This window comes from Ziziphus jujuba, chromosome 5 (genome assembly GCF_031755915.1).
Source record: "Ziziphus jujuba cultivar Dongzao chromosome 5, ASM3175591v1".
NCBI classification, from domain to species: Eukaryota; Viridiplantae; Streptophyta; class Magnoliopsida; order Rosales; family Rhamnaceae; genus Ziziphus; species Ziziphus jujuba.
In genome coordinates, this window is record NC_083383.1 from 14189130 (window position 1) to 14204370 (window position 15241).

A 15241-nucleotide genomic window follows, 5' to 3' on the forward strand; every position below is an offset into this window, starting at 1 on the left:
TATTAATTTTATTTCCCTCACAGTCACTGCAAAGCAAACCAACACTCTCTCTCTCTCTCTCTCTCTCTCTCTATCTCTCTCTGTTCTCCGCAAAAAGACACCCTTCAAAAGCCGAAACTATCCTGTTCAAAAGGAACACTCTCTCTCACTCTCACACACTCTCATTCTCTCTGTTTGAAAAATAAATTTTCTTGGTTTTCTTGGGTTTCCTTGGTTTGAGCCAAAGGGAGAGAGAGAGAGAGAGTGAGAGAGATTTAAGAAGGTTTTTTCTTAACTGGGTTTTGGTATTATTTTTTTTTTGGTTTCGTTTTCTTTGGAAGTTGTAGGACTATTTTGTGAAAGTCTGAACTGGGTTTGATCAGAAATGTCGACCCAGAATCGCCGTTCGTCGTTTTCATCATCAACGTCGTCGTCTTTGGCAAAGAGGCATGCCTCTTCTTCTTCATTCTCGGAGAACAATAATAATGTGGGAAAGGTTACTTCTGGACCTCCTAACATGGCCAAGAGAAGAGCTCCTCTTGGTAACATCACCAATCGAAACAATGTCTCTCATTCTGGTTCCCGAAGCTTGGTTCCATCGTCCACTATGGTATCTACTACTCGCTCATTCTTTAACCCCTCCTCTTATTTGATTCAAGAAAATGTGTAATTATAATGTTTCACATTTTGGTTTCTAATCGTGTTTTATTGTTATGCTATTTAGGCTCATCTTGTTGTCGTGATTTTTATTGTTCATGGGGCTTCACTATAAATTACGCAATCTTGAACCAAAATTTTTTTTTTTTCTTGTTTTTTCGTGTCACGTTTTGGTATTTCAAATGTGATCTTTTCAATGTTTCTCTAGTTTTTCTACATAATAATTTTAGCAATTCTTGTTAAACTTAGAGAGAAACTTGAATTTTCGAAGGTAACTAGGAGTCTGGAAATGAAAAAGATAATAATAATAATAATAATTAAAAAAAAAAAATTCTGCGAGATAAGTGTAGTTCTAAGAATTTGTAGCAGTTGAGCTAAGGTTTTGAAGCTGCATTAATCATGTCAAAATTTAGAACAGATAAGAAGAACATTGTGGAATCATATTTCATATCAGTAGAAGAAAGAAACTGGATGAACTTCTGGTGATTATATTTTATAATCAAGAACAGGTTTGTGTCGTAAAGGGCAATTTAGAGTCTGAAATATAGTCCCAGTTTGTACCTTATTGAAAAATGGATTATTGATATTATAGGCATTCTTAATTCATCTTCATCCATGACTTGCATACTTTGTACTTCAAGTTTTGTATCCATCTAAAAGGATTACAGATGTGTGCAAGTAAAGGTTCTAATGGCATGGTATGAAATTAAAGGAGTTAATGCGATTAATCATTTTCAAAATTCAATAATTTTGAAACTCATTTTCTTTCTTAGCATTATATGGAATTCCTAATCTATCTCTGTGTTTGCTGAAGATTTTCTTTTCTCAAGATTAATTAACTAGTTTCCACAGCAATTATATAATACATTTATTTGTATGTGAAGGTACCTTGCTCAACAAAAATTGCCAAAGTGAAAAAGGGACATAATTCTTGCACTAGTAGTAATGCAGTACTTTCTGGGAGCAACTTTCCCACTTCCTTGAATGTCAAATCAAGTACTGTTGTTTCTTGTAAGGCTACTTCTCTTCCAAGAAGGGATGAAACTGTCTCGAGCATTACTTCTATTCGAGCTCCAGTCAGCATGGACATGTCACCAAGTAAATCGGACAACGCTTCTGTTTCTTTGGATGAGACAATGTCTACTTGTGATTCTTATAAGAGCCCTGAAGTAGAATACATTGACAACAACGATGTACCAGCTGTTGATTCCATCAACCGGAAGACATTCAGTAATCTCTACATTTCCGATCATGCAGAAATTAGAGGTAAATATAATTTCAAGATATTAATTTTTTTATTCTCCTTGTCAGTCTGTCTTCATTGTTTGAGTTTCTAATTTATCAATAGCAATGTAGCTTCACAATCTCAAACTTTTCCATAAAGTGATTCATTTTGGCTTGAATTCTTAATTTATTTATTTGTTGATTTTCTGGCAGGGAATATCTGTAACAGAGATGCTATTGTAGAGATGGAAACAGGTGATAAAATTGTTGATGTTGATGAGAATTTCATGGATCCACAGATGTGTGCAACCATTGCCTGCGATATTTACATGCATTTACGCGCATCCGAGGTTGGAGTTCTATTTTCTTGTTAGGTTGTGTTGTGTTTATCAGTTTCTATATGTCAGAATAGAGTGCAAATCAACACAGTTATTTCTTATATAATGGGACTTTTATTCAACTTCATCCATGGAACTCATATTCTACTTTAATTATGTCTATGTTAAAAATACAGTGAGGTGGTGTCATTGGCTATACAATTCTTGGTCAAGATTACTCCATTAATAGTTTTGTATGAATTTGTTATTCAGAGTCCAGGTTGTATATTTCATTCTAACTTCTATTTTGCTATCTTCAATTACCTGTGATTTTAGGCAAAGAAAAGGCCTTCAACAGATTTCATGGAAACAATTCAGAAGGACGTAAATCCCAGCATGCGTGCAATACTGATTGATTGGCTTGTCGAGGTAATTATGACTATTAAGACATTTTTGCTCAGCAAAACAGAAACAGTTTCTTTTATTTATTTTTTATTTTTTATTTTATTTTATTCTTTTTACTCATTACTTCAGATTTTCCAAGTGCTTACATGTTATCTTAAGAGGTCTGAAATTCAAACTTCAGGTGGCTGAAGAGTACAGGCTTGTACCGGATACGTTATACTTGACTGTGAATTACATTGATCGATATCTTTCTGGGAATGTAATGAACAGACAACGGCTACAGTTGCTTGGTGTAGCCTGCATGATGATTGCCTCGTAAGAAATAGAATCACCTCTTGTGTGTTTCTGCATTCGATGTTTTCTCCCTTTCTCTTGAATTTATACTAAGTTACATGAAAAAATGAATATCTTTCCAGGAAATATGAGGAGATTTGTGCACCCCAGGTGGAAGAATTTTGTTATATAACCGATAATACATATTTCAAGGAAGAGGTTTGTTCTTTTCCTTTTTGGCTGAACCGTACACTAAATAGATGCTTATCTTTTCAAAACATAAAACTAACATTTATATACATGGCAGGTTTTGCAAATGGAATCTGCTGTTTTGAACTACTTGAAGTTTGAAATGACAGCCCCAACAACTAAATGTTTCTTAAGGTAAAACCATTGACTACAGACTACAGTTTTTGTTTTTCTTATGTTCTTCAATGGGTGGTAACATTTGATGTATTGGATATGCAATGCAGGCGATTTGTTCGTGCTGCTCAAGGTGTGAATGAGGTATCTTTCATGGATTTTTTGAGTTTCAATTTTGTTCAGTGCTAGTTTCAATTGTTAATTCTATATAAAAATATTGAATATATATAAACTTCGATAAATAATTATCTATTTTCTGATGGTTTTATCTGTCATTTTTTCAGGTCTCATCAATGCAATTAGAATGCTTGGCTAATTACCTTGCTGAATTATCTCTTCTGGAGTATAACATGCTTTGTTATGCTCCATCGATGATAGCAGCTTCTGCAATTTTCTTGGCCAACTTTATACTTCTCCCTTCAAAGAGACCATGGGTATGTCTAATACAAACTTAAGGCAACTTTCCTCATTATGATGATTTTTATATGGTTACTATGAAGTATAAACCTTTTAAAGCCCAGATTGATAATCTCTTTTTCCTTTTTCTGTTTCTTGATGGGAACAGAATTCCACCTTGCAACATTACACACATTACCAGCCAAGAGATTTGTATGACTGTGTCAAAGATCTTCATCGTCTATGCTCTAACAGCAATAGTTCAAGTTTACCTGCTATCAGAGAGAAATACAGTAAGCATAAAGTAAGCAATATTCCTCTAATCCCTCCGTTGTTTCTTTTGTTTCTTTGCTTTTACTAAACTGCATTCTTTGTTTCTGCCTCAGTACAAATATGTGGCGAAAAAGCACTGCCCTCCATTGATACCTCAAGAATTTTTCTGTAATTGAAGCCACTTGAGTCCATTCATAATTACACTCCAATGCTCTGTTGGACAGATTTCTTGTCATTTTTCTTCATGGCCACTAGCTCTGATTCCTTGTAATGGAATTTTCAATTTTTTTTTTTTTCCTCTTCATTGTATATTTTTCTTCACTCTTTTCTTCGTTTTGTTTTATATTTGGGCCAATTGTTTTTGCATGCTATTGGGTTCTGGCTAATAGTAGTGTTTTCAGTGGACAAGAATCTGCTAGAAAATATCTTGTATCATATGTTTTCTATTTATGGCAGAGTTTAAATTCTGCATTCCTACCCTTTATTTGACTATTAGCTCAAAACTTCACACTAAAAACAAATTAAGTGATTAATTCTTATAATTATTTAGGATGAAAGTAATAAATATTTGTTAATAGTAACTGTTGTACAACCCACGAAATATCCATTTTGTTTAGGCTGTACAATCAGAATTATACAATCATTTGATGTTTATAACAAAAATTGGGTTCCAATTTGATACCTTAAATACGAGAGAGTTAAATAGATCAAGAGCTGTTAGAATTATGATGATTGTTCTCTATGGTCGTTATTGGTTCTGTTATAACTTGCACAGAACTACAGAATTTGCATTAATCTGATATTCAGACTATATTATCAGACAATAAATCATATTTCTAGAATACCCTGGTCCTTGATTATTTTTGTTTTGATTGTCCAAAAAAAAAAAAAAAGTCATCTATTTGTCACAAACTCAGTAACTTTTGATTCTCAGACAGTAACAACCCCATACAAGGTTAAAAATACACCTTGTATAACACTGCAGTAACTTTCTGAAAAAAGTGGAGACAGAAATATGTACATTAAGCTCTATGAGCTACTACTAAGCATATTTATTTCTTCTAGCTGGTTATCTTCAGCATCCGTTGTTTCTTGATCTGAATAGACCGACACTGTCTCCTCACTCTTTATTGTCTGGAATCTTTCATCAGCTTTCTCCATGTCCAAACACTCATTTAATTGATGATATACATCACATATATCTAGCCTATCGTTTGCTTTCGATGGTATGCAGGCTATTGCTATCTCTATGGCTTTGCAGGCACAAGAAATGTTGTAGTTTCCTTCAATTCTTGGATCAACTATGCTTTCAATATCATTAGTGTCGAGCTTAAGACTTACCCATTTACCGATGTGCATCGCCTCTTCTAAGCCTTCGCTTAAAACTGGTCTGCAGCCAGTGATTATCTCCAATAAAACAACACCAAAGCTATAGACATCACTTTTCTCATTCAGCTTTCTGTTGTTGTAATACCTGTACAAAGAATGGTTCCAAATCAATCCAATATTCCATATGTAATGGAAGAAAATGCCAAACTTATCAGACCCTTATCATTCAAGAACAAGTGAAAGATGACGGAAAACTTTCTCGTGCGTAGCAGTAACTTTCTTTTTCTTGAATTTTGTAGTCTTGTGGTTTTCTAGATTCTGTTAAAGGTATATTTTCTTGTAAGCTTATCCAAGACGATGACCAATAAGTAGAACTTACACATAATTGGTGGAAACTTTTGAACGGGCCTATTTGCAGGCTACAAAACATTTTTTATGCAATATATTTTTAAGGTCGTCTGTATTATTGCTTATATATCCATACTTTATAAGATGGCGGATAAATGATTATATATATTTCATCTGGCTTCTCAGGTTTGTTAAGAAATGACTCCTAAGATGACAGAGATCAAAGCTTTGGTTTGAGCATCTGATTTTGTTGAAGAAAAAGCTTGGTCAAATTTTGAATGGAGTTGGGATGGCCTGGAGGTGGTAAAAGAAATTGAGGCCGAGCAGAAGCCGAGCTGCTGGGACTGCTATAGTGCCATTTTACTGATGCAACACAGATTTGAGAGATTCCACTGGAAGATCTCTTTGGACTGCTAGGGAAGCAAATAAAGTTGCTGATTGTGCAGCAAACCTTTCTCTAAAAACTCTCTTAAAATTTTCTTTTGATGAACTTTCTAGCTAGAAGGTTTCTGGTTCTCTTTTTAATTTGTTTTATTCTAGATGAGCTGGCTGTTGCTAGTGAATTGTGTAATCCCTCCTTGGTGGGGGCTTTTTGTGCTATTAATGCAGTTTATTCATCCAAAAAAAAAAAAAAAAAACGTAGTGTATAATATAATGTATTACAACTTACTCAGGATCAAGGTACCCAAATGTTCCTTTTGGGTCAGTTGTGAGATCAGCAGGGGATCCACTTGCAACTCTGAATACCCTAGACAACCCAAAATCAGCTATCTTGGCTTGCAGATTTTCATCTAGTAAAATGTTTGAAGTCTTTGGATCTCGGTGGACTGTGGGTGGTTTGCAGCCATTATGTAGATAATCCAATCCTGCAACTTCAATTTATTGTCAGATTACTTACACTGTTACGCTTTTACAAAAAATGAAAGAACAATAAAACCAAATTAGTATTATATTTTTTCGGTTTCTATTGACCTTGTGCTGCATCTATTGCAATTTGTAGTCTATCTGTCCAAGTGAGAATTTTGCTTGTATCTGCATTACAAGATATCAATTATATTTGTGATTATATATATATATATATATATTTCCCCTTATAACTATGTAGAAGCTGAAACTTCTGTTTGTAGGAAACTCGAAATATAAATGTAGAATATGGTAATTACCAGCTGATAAACGATTCTGCAGATTTCCATTAGCCATGTACTCATAAATGAGTGCCATCTTGTCAACTTTCTTACAATATCCAATAAGAGAAACCAGATTTCTATGATGAATTCCCATCAAGACTTTCACCTGAAATTCTGAATGGTAACAAACTAGTTTGTGTGCATATATTAAAAGCATATGTACATGTTTGTAGATGAAAACTTAGTATCTTGTGTGCACATAGGAAAACTAGATGGACTGTTTCTACCTCAGTTTGAAATTCCTTGAGGCCTTGCTTTGACGATGATCTTTCAGATTCCCAAGATAAACTTTTCCAAATCCTCCTCCTCCAATTAGTGAAGTAAAATTGTTGGTAATGCTCACCACCTCAGAAAACTCGAAAGGACGAGTATTTGATTTCCATAAAAATTCTTTCTTGGATTTGTTGTATATTTCTGCAGCATGGAAAAACCGTCATGATTGCATAAACAAATTATGCTGTGATGTTTAGAGAATTTCAAACAGAGTTGGGAAATAAATTTAGGGCCTAATGTTATAAGTTAATGTTAGTTGTGGTGCCTGAATGGCTAGATGAGATGAGGGTCACAGGGCTGGCACCATCAAAACGCGGATCAAAGACAATTTAGCCGCTCGGGTTAGTGTAATCTGGATATGGAAATGAGCAGCCAGATCAGAACAAGCATTGCATTCTTACGTCAACTTTCTGAAACTCTATGTCATTTTGCTGTGTTATGCAGTGTAAAGTGGAACTCTGTGTTATTCTACATATTGAAGTTCATTAGCAGTGCAATCACACATCGGACTTGGTCTTGGTTACTGATTCATTATTTTTGGTATGGTGAAAATTATTTTCAGTCTATGGAGGTTGTCAGAGAGAGGTTGTTAGGCCTTGTTTAGTTCTGTCCTAAAATAAGGTTACCTACTTATCTTTCACATTACTTTGCAATCTCATCGTGATTATAAGATGCAGACTTTTCCATTTATGCAATACTATTTTGGATCAATCAGTTCAGTAATTTTTGCTGTTGTTTGTGAGAGAGAGAGAGAGAGAGAGAGAGAGAGAGAGAGAGTTACCTCCTTGTCTTTTCCTTTTCCAAAACCAAAACATTGTTATACCAGATAGGAGCACTAAATTCAGGACTGATGCAGTTGCAATAAAAGCTTCTCTATGCTTTTCTTTGCACGAGTCCACCAAACAAATTTTCTTGTTTCCATCCAAACTGGGATAAGATAGTGCATGACAAATCGTTAGCAGCATGATTGATTGAGTATGATCATATGGCCAAAGATCTTTCTTTTATAATTCATGGTTAGATTAGCCACTGTTACAGACAAATTAGAATATCTAATATATAGGTCTATATATATTAATTTGTGCTCTTTAGTGAACAAAATTAAGTTTAGAAATATTATTCAAAATTAACATCTGTAACCTGTAACGGAAGCAAGACAATAAGTTTGTTTTAAAAATAATATCCATCTACAAAAGGGGGAAATATATTGATGAACCATTGAAAAGTTGCATAGAATGAGTTCTTTAGTATGGAAGAGATGCAAACATCAATTTTGATTTCCCTCTCTTAGACTTCTCCATAAGATTCCTAGGAACTGAACCTTCCAGCATATTTCCTTTCAAATTACGTGAGAAAAAGTGTGATCATTAGCACTATTCACACAGGAATATCCTTAAAATTATTACTAGTAATTAACTTACAGAAGTTTTAGGAATGACAGTTCTCCCAAAGACTCTGGAACTGTTCCCGTCAAGTCATTCTGTGATAAATCTCCGAAAGAAAGAACAAAGAGAAAAGCATGAAACTTTCAGTTAGTATATTGGTTAATAAATTATATATAGTATTCCATTTCTAAAAACTATAAAACATAAAATAATAATAATATCTCTAGCTAGGACATACAAAATATCCACAAATTCAACTCATAAGAGATTAACATGCTGTACGGCTAAATCTTATTAAATGTAAATATGGTCAAATCGTCCTGTCAAACTAAACTTGTATTATCTGCACGTTTTCGAACCTCGCATGTTTTCAGTGTTCTGTATTTCTAGTTATTGTTCATGCTGTTATCATGAAGGGATATCAGAGAATGTATTATTCAAGTGTTAATCTTCCTATTTTTGCTTTCTAAATGTTTTAAGAAGTTTGGACACACATGCATTTTAATACATGGATCTACCATCTCTTAATGTTACTCTAAAAGAAAATTAATGATACTCACAGTGATTGTAGTGCGTTGAGATTGGAGAATGAACCAATTATGTTCCCTGGTAATCCTCTTGAACTGAGGTTCCTGCTCATAGTTCTTGGAGTAAATATAAATTAATCTAGAGCAAATGCACAGCAAGTATACTTCATGCAATGAACTTATCCCCACTTGTTTACATGTCACAAAGCATCATCTTTTGAGATGACCAAGATTCAGTTCTATCTCTAATTATTCTTATTATTTTTTTCTTTTTGATAAAATGTTTCAAAAATACGTAAACTGATGTGGGTTTATTCAACTTTCCTTTCGGGATAAAGGAGCACTCACAAGGAGATGATCCTTGAACTAAGATCGGAGTTGCACTTGAGTCCATTCCATGCATCTTGCACAGTTATGCATGGATCTCCTTGCCAGTTGTCAGTAATCATGTATGTTTGCTTGATTTTCATCATGGCATCAACTATAAATCATCAAAAGTTAAAGGGTGAGAGAAGAGGATGGGGAATCGTAATAGAAATTACAATCAAGAAAATGCTGAAAAGAGGAGAGAACTAAAATGTTCAATTATTTTGTAGCAGATGATAACCATATTTACAAGTGCGTCCTGGTGAATGCAACATCCGGTATACATGGTCATGAATATAGAGAAATAACTAATTGCAGAACTCATTCCCCGTAATGATTTTGTTGGAAAAAAGACCTATTTGGATCCTTATTTAGCATTCAATAATTGGTTTATGGAGAGAGGATAACCCTGACTCAATTATTGATACAAAACCAGATGGAAGGAAGCCAATAATTCCACCTGGTTGAACTTGGTAGCAATGTGCTATAAACAGCTCAATTTGATTTGAACATTGATTTCTGAATAAGTAAATGAAATAAGCAAATTTAAAATACTGAAATCTTTTAAAGCATTATTTGGGTCTGAAAGGATTTCCAATTTCTTTATTCTGGTTGTTTAATCATCTCTTAATATGCAAAAGAGGGGAAGCAGAGTAACATAGTTTGTGCAAATCTGATTCTCCTGTTCCTCAAAGTCCAACCAATACAAAACATTATAAATCCAACGTTATATCATAAAACCAGTTAAAATAAAATTAGGAAAAAAAAAAAATTGCCCTTCATTTTTTAAGATAAGCTTAACTTAAAGTCTTCATATCAAAATAATAATAATAATAATAATAATAATAGCACACCATCATTAGGGTCCGTTGCCAAAACGGAAAATATTTTAGAATGGTAAATCTTGAAACCATAATTATTTTAAATATTTCAATTAAATTCAGTGCAGTCCAAAATTCCAAGCAAGTCCTTTATTTTGTTCTAGTTTCATGAGTACAAGAATTTAGTACTTATTGGATTCTAAGAATTTAATAATTTTAGATGCCAATCAATAATATATTATTTGGAAAACGTGTTGATGAACGTAACATTATTGTTATACAGTTATATTAACTTAATCATTTTCACAACATTGCAAAAGGTTAGATGAAAACGTATAAGTTTTTTTTTTTTTGAAACAAAAAAGATTAATAAGACGAAAACTCAGTATTTAAGCATTTTCCTATATGGTAACTTTTTCCATCTAATTTTAGGTGTTAGGGTCTTTGTGGACAGCTCAATTATAATGAACATAAGTGATATCTCTTAAATTGTAGGTTTAAGACTTGGTGTTAAACTAGTCTCCCCTCCCAAATTTACCAAAAAGAAAAAAGAAAAAAAAAAAAAAAAGGGTTTGGGTCCTAAGGACTCACTAGGAATTTTTTTAAAAATTAACTTTCTAATACACACCAAAATATATATATATATATATATATATATTTATTATATATGAAAAATCTAAACCGAAAGTATGCAGCACTTCCAGTAACCCAACACAAACGGTGACCATGCATATATAACTTATTGCACAAGTTAGAGAAAATTTATGTTTATGTTGTAGATAATATAAAGTTTAATTTATATATTAAAAGAAATCCTCTGTCATATATAAACAAATATAATAGTAGATATTAATTTTCTTTTCCACCGTCACAAATTATAGTTTCTGCAATGGGAAAAAGAAAAGCAAACAAACAGGTACGCTCCTCAAATTCCAATCAATGCAAAATAAATAAAAAAATTACTTTATTTTATTTTTATTATTAGAACATATGATCCAAAACAACATCAAAATTGTGCTTTTAGCACCTCCTAATAAGGGATTTTAGAAGGGTAAATTAGTTAAAAACTAGACGTGCAACAAAATAGGGAGATGAGGAATCAAATTTTAGAGATAGTGATGGAGTTGTGCAGAGGAGTATTATCATTCATCGTAGCCAAAATCCTTCTCCTCCCATGAATTCCATACTCAATTCTTGTAGACCTGATTATTCGCATAAAAACTAGAACGAATATATGTGTCTGTTAAAAATAAATAAATAAAGTGATAATATGTATAGGGTTTAACACCACCACTCCCATTTTCTTACTTCTAATTGTTACATTTAATGTCTTAAATTTATAATATTTTTCGTTTTACTTCACTAAACTAACCCCCCCGATCAATAAGTGAAAAAGCTTTTTCAATGTATACTCTCTCAATTTTGTTAATTACAATTTGGCAGTACGCAGAACTATTCATTTATATATATATATATATATTAAATCATGTTTAATACTCGGTATTTTAGATAATATACGTAAACAATAGAGATTACTATTTTTTTCTTTTTTCTTTTTTCCTTTCTTTTAAAGCTTAAGCTTAGTTTGCAACATCAATTAAATTATTTGATGGGCAGATTAGAATGTAATTTTTCATATTTGTTTCATTTCAAGTGTTAAAATATATTAGCTTACCTGATGTGAATACAATATAATATATATATATATGAATTTTAGAACGTGTGGTGCCTAGATTATACCATATTTCAGGCACTTTTTTTTTTTTTTTTTTTGACAATTTGATTCCTCATCTTCCTATTTTGTTGCACCATTAGTCTTTAACTAATTTACCATTCTAAAATCCATTACTACGAGCTACCCAAGCACAATTTTGATATTGTTTTAGATCATATATTCTAATAATAAAAATAAAATAAAGTATTTTTTTTTTTTTTGCATTGATTGGAATTTACATTGCAATAATTATTTAACCCAACATATTATTACTCATACATATAAACACATCTACGTATGTTGTATTTAAAAATTATTGTACACTTCAGACCCAAACAAATAAGATTATTGTACGCTAATTCTTTCACAGTCCCAAAACTTAAACATGGAATTTTTAAATATTTTTATACTTTCATGGCCAATAAAAATAAATATACTCACTTGAAATATAATAACTAAGAAGTGTTAAAAAAAAGTAAACAAAAAAAAAAAAAAAATGAACGACTACAGCGACCCACCACATTTAATCATCTTAATCATCATGGCTTTAGCCTCAAACCCCTGGCTTGGCATCTTATTGAGCCAGTCCAAATCCTCAAAATCGCATGCAGGCATATCCTCGGGCCATACCACATCAACGGCCTTGATGTGTTTCCCAACCCAAACAGGGGTCCCATCCTCGTAAAAGTTATGCGTCATTCTTCTTAGATCAGACCCGTCCAAATTAATCGTGAAGATCTCACCGTAAGGCTGATATTGAAGTGGATTTGAGATTGGTTCAGCTGATATTGCCCCATAATCTGATGTAAATACTATTCTTTTCCCATCCGGGCTGAACCACGGGTGGGCGGTTATCCCACGTGACCCGCTTTGTACCAATTTTCTAAACCCAGTTCCATTCGGGTGGATCAAGTACAATTCAAAGCTCCCATTACCCGGGTCATGCCGATCCGAAGCAAAAACTATCCACTCACCGTCTGGTGACCAATTAGGCATAGTGTCTGACCATGGACCATCGGTTAGCCTATGAAGCACACTCCTCTCTCCCTTCTCAGCGTCCATGATGTACAAGTTTTTATACCCGGTTCGACCCGATCTGAAGACGATCCATTTACCATCGGGTGAAGGTGAAGGGAAAGCATTGTTTTGATCGTTGGTGGTCAACTTGTTGATAGTTGGCTGGTCAACATCGTCGACGTTGATGGATACGATATCAACCTCCGTATCAACTGAGCCAAAATTGGGTCCTGCGCTGGTGTAGATGACACCTTTACGTATTGGGTCCCATGCTGTGCAGAACGCATTTCCATCGTACACCTTGCGCAAGTTCTGACCGTCAAGATCAACAACGAAAAGACCTGGGAATTTCGCGTAAGCAATACGATCACATGCGGGTGAGAAACTAGGAAACCGACCGTCAAATGCGAAGAGAGACACGTCTTGGATTGGACTTGGGAGGTTCTGAAGGAATAGAATATTGGAGCTTTCAATTCCATCTTCTTTTCCTCTGCATTTGTGGTACCCGACCCGGGATGAATCCGGCGAGATGAATGGGTTGAAATGGTGGGTTTTCGGCGAGACGAGATGGGTCAGCTCCTGGAACTCGTTGCGCCGAAGGTCGAAGAGCTCTATGTGGCGAAACTGGGAAGTGGGTCTTCTCGTCGCTACGGCGATGAAGTTCTTGTTCCCCGGCGATGTCGCCGGAGTGAAGACGTGGAGACCCGGTGGAGTGACCCGCTCGATCATGACCGACCTGGTAGAAAGCGAACCCGTTTCCGGCAAAATCGCTCTGTAAATACTCCACCACATATCTTTACCTCTGCGGTGAAAATACAGAGTCGACTCGTCCACCCAACACGGCCACCCACCGTGTTGAACAACCTTGACTCGCCGAGTCCCATCCCGAGTCAAGAAAACGTAGATATCCGTACTGAGTTCCTCAATCTCACCGTGCCATCCTTTTCCACCGTACGAAGCCACCGCGGTCCAATTCCCAGAAGGAGAAACCGAAGGGCTGTAATCAGCCACTCCGTACGGCGTCAATCTCCGAGTCACGCCCGATTTCAACTCGGTCGAGTATACAGCGGCACTACTCGTTCTGGGCTCGCCCGAGTCCTCATGAGTCGAGACGTAGACCAAGTAATCTCCGACCAAGCTGGGCCTGTCTTTCATGGAAATCCGCTGCTCTTTCTCTCCCAATTCCAATAAAGGGAACTGAACTCGATCCGAAACTTCAAGATCGTGATCATCATAATAATAAACCTCATCGTAGTATATGTTAGAAAACCCATTTCTCTCTGTCACGTAGACCAGCCGCAGAGACTGTGGTTCAGGTGGTCCCGCAATTTGAATAAGAGTTTGAGAGGATGACGAAGACGATGAAGAGGGAAAGTGGCCGTTGAAATTCACCGATTGGCCATCCGTGATTTTGGTTTCACGGGGTTTAGATGCTGGTAATTTCGAAATGGGTAGGCTGAAGATGTCGAATTGGTAGTCTAATCTTCCAAGTGAGGTGAAAACGATACTGCTGCCACCGTTGCCGGAGTCTTCATGGTGGTCGGGTGTAGCACGGGATAAAGAAACAAGAAAATAGAGAAGAAAAGAAACAAAGAAGATGCGTTTCATGGTCTTTTAACTCCGTGAGACTCTCTCACTGAGTTGATCTTTGTAGCAGAAGCTGAGTTTGAATGAAATAAAACCCAGCAAGCATAAGTTATGACGTGGCAGAAAAGTGAAGAGGAATTTACACGTGGAACTTCTTATGCCGTCACCTGTACTTTCTGTAGGTGTAGGATCATTATTGTTTTATATTTTATTTTTGGATCAGGATCACGTTGGTTGGTCAACCAAATAATGGCGGTTCTTATCTGTATGTGTCTCCTTTTATCTTTTACCTTATTATTACGAATCGTGTCCCAATTCTGGTATTTTCTAGTATTTTATAAAAGATATTGCATGCATCTAGTTGAATCGAATCCTTATTGAGTTTTATGATTTTTATTTTTTTCTTTCTTTTTGAGTAAACTATATTTTAGCCCCTTTAAGTTTGCTTCCAATTTTAATTAAGTGCCTAAAGTTTCAAAATTTTCAATTCAGTGCCCTTATATTTTTCATTTTGATTCGAATTTTGGCTTCATTTCAATATTTTCAACTAATTCACAATTTTAGTTTTTTTTTTTTTCAATATAGATAAAATCTTATGAAAATTATGCTAAAAAAATATCTTGTTATAAATTAAAGAATTTTATTAACTTAAACCGATAAAAATTGAATATAAATTCTATATTATAAGTCTAAAGGTTAAATATAAAATATCCAAATTAAATAAAAATACAAAAAAAATTCTGAATAAGTTGTAAATTAGATAATTTGTTCTAAAAACATTAAATAAAAGTAAAACTACG

General features: G+C 34.5%; 3 protein-coding genes across 3 annotated transcripts; 1 reads left to right on the forward strand and 2 right to left on the reverse strand.

Annotated features, from left to right (window-relative positions):
* Window positions 1–28: 28 nt before the first annotated feature.
* LOC107421028 (cyclin-A1-1) lies at window positions 29–4371 on the forward strand. The gene is made up of 11 exons (XM_016030152.4): window positions 29–589; window positions 1521–1902; window positions 2074–2210; window positions 2514–2606; window positions 2764–2897; window positions 2999–3074; window positions 3163–3239; window positions 3329–3362; window positions 3503–3652; window positions 3784–3918; window positions 4001–4371. The coding sequence occupies exons 1-11, from the start codon at window positions 365–367 to the stop codon at window positions 4061–4063; spliced, it is 1506 nt and encodes a 501-aa protein (XP_015885638.1). The 5' UTR covers window positions 29–364; the 3' UTR covers window positions 4064–4371.
* A 420-nt stretch (window positions 4372–4791) lies between these two features.
* LOC132803892 (probable LRR receptor-like serine/threonine-protein kinase At4g29180) lies at window positions 4792–7464 on the reverse strand. The gene is made up of 4 exons (XM_060817698.1): window positions 6728–7464; window positions 6537–6596; window positions 6235–6430; window positions 4792–5361 (listed from the first exon to the last, which is right to left on the reverse strand). The coding sequence occupies exons 1-4, from the start codon at window positions 6906–6908 to the stop codon at window positions 4917–4919; spliced, it is 882 nt and encodes a 293-aa protein (XP_060673681.1). The 5' UTR covers window positions 6909–7464; the 3' UTR covers window positions 4792–4916.
* A 4797-nt stretch (window positions 7465–12261) lies between these two features.
* Window positions 12262–14810, reverse strand: LOC107421019 (uncharacterized). The gene has a single exon (XM_016030137.4). It carries the CDS (start codon window positions 14460–14462, stop codon window positions 12342–12344), a length of 2121 nt encoding a protein of 706 aa, XP_015885623.3. The 5' UTR covers window positions 14463–14810; the 3' UTR covers window positions 12262–12341.
* Window positions 14811–15241: the final 431 nt, after the last annotated feature.

Bases quoted from the DNA above. Each gene is read 5' to 3' on its own strand.
- LOC107421028 (XM_016030152.4), top strand. From the start codon at position 365: ATGTCGACCCAGAATCGCCGTTCGTCGTTTTCATCATCAACGTCGTCG. The intron at 2,607-2,763 runs GTAATTATGACT...TTCAAACTTCAG, and splicing joins TGATTGATTGGCTTGTCGAG to GTGGCTGAAGAGTACAGGCT. The intron at 3,240-3,328 runs GTAAAACCATTG...TATGCAATGCAG, and splicing joins ACAACTAAATGTTTCTTAAG to GCGATTTGTTCGTGCTGCTC.
- LOC132803892 (XM_060817698.1), bottom strand. From the start codon at position 6,908: ATGCTTTTAATATATGCACACAAACTAGTTTGTTACCATTCAGAATTT. The intron at 6,597-6,727 runs GTAATTACCATA...CTTGTAATGCAG, and splicing joins GCAGAATCGTTTATCAGCTG to ATACAAGCAAAATTCTCACT. The intron at 6,431-6,536 runs GTCAATAGAAAC...TTGAAGTTGCAG, and splicing joins TGCAATAGATGCAGCACAAG to GATTGGATTATCTACATAAT.
- LOC107421019 (XM_016030137.4), bottom strand. From the start codon at position 14,462: ATGAAACGCATCTTCTTTGTTTCTTTTCTTCTCTATTTTCTTGTTTCT.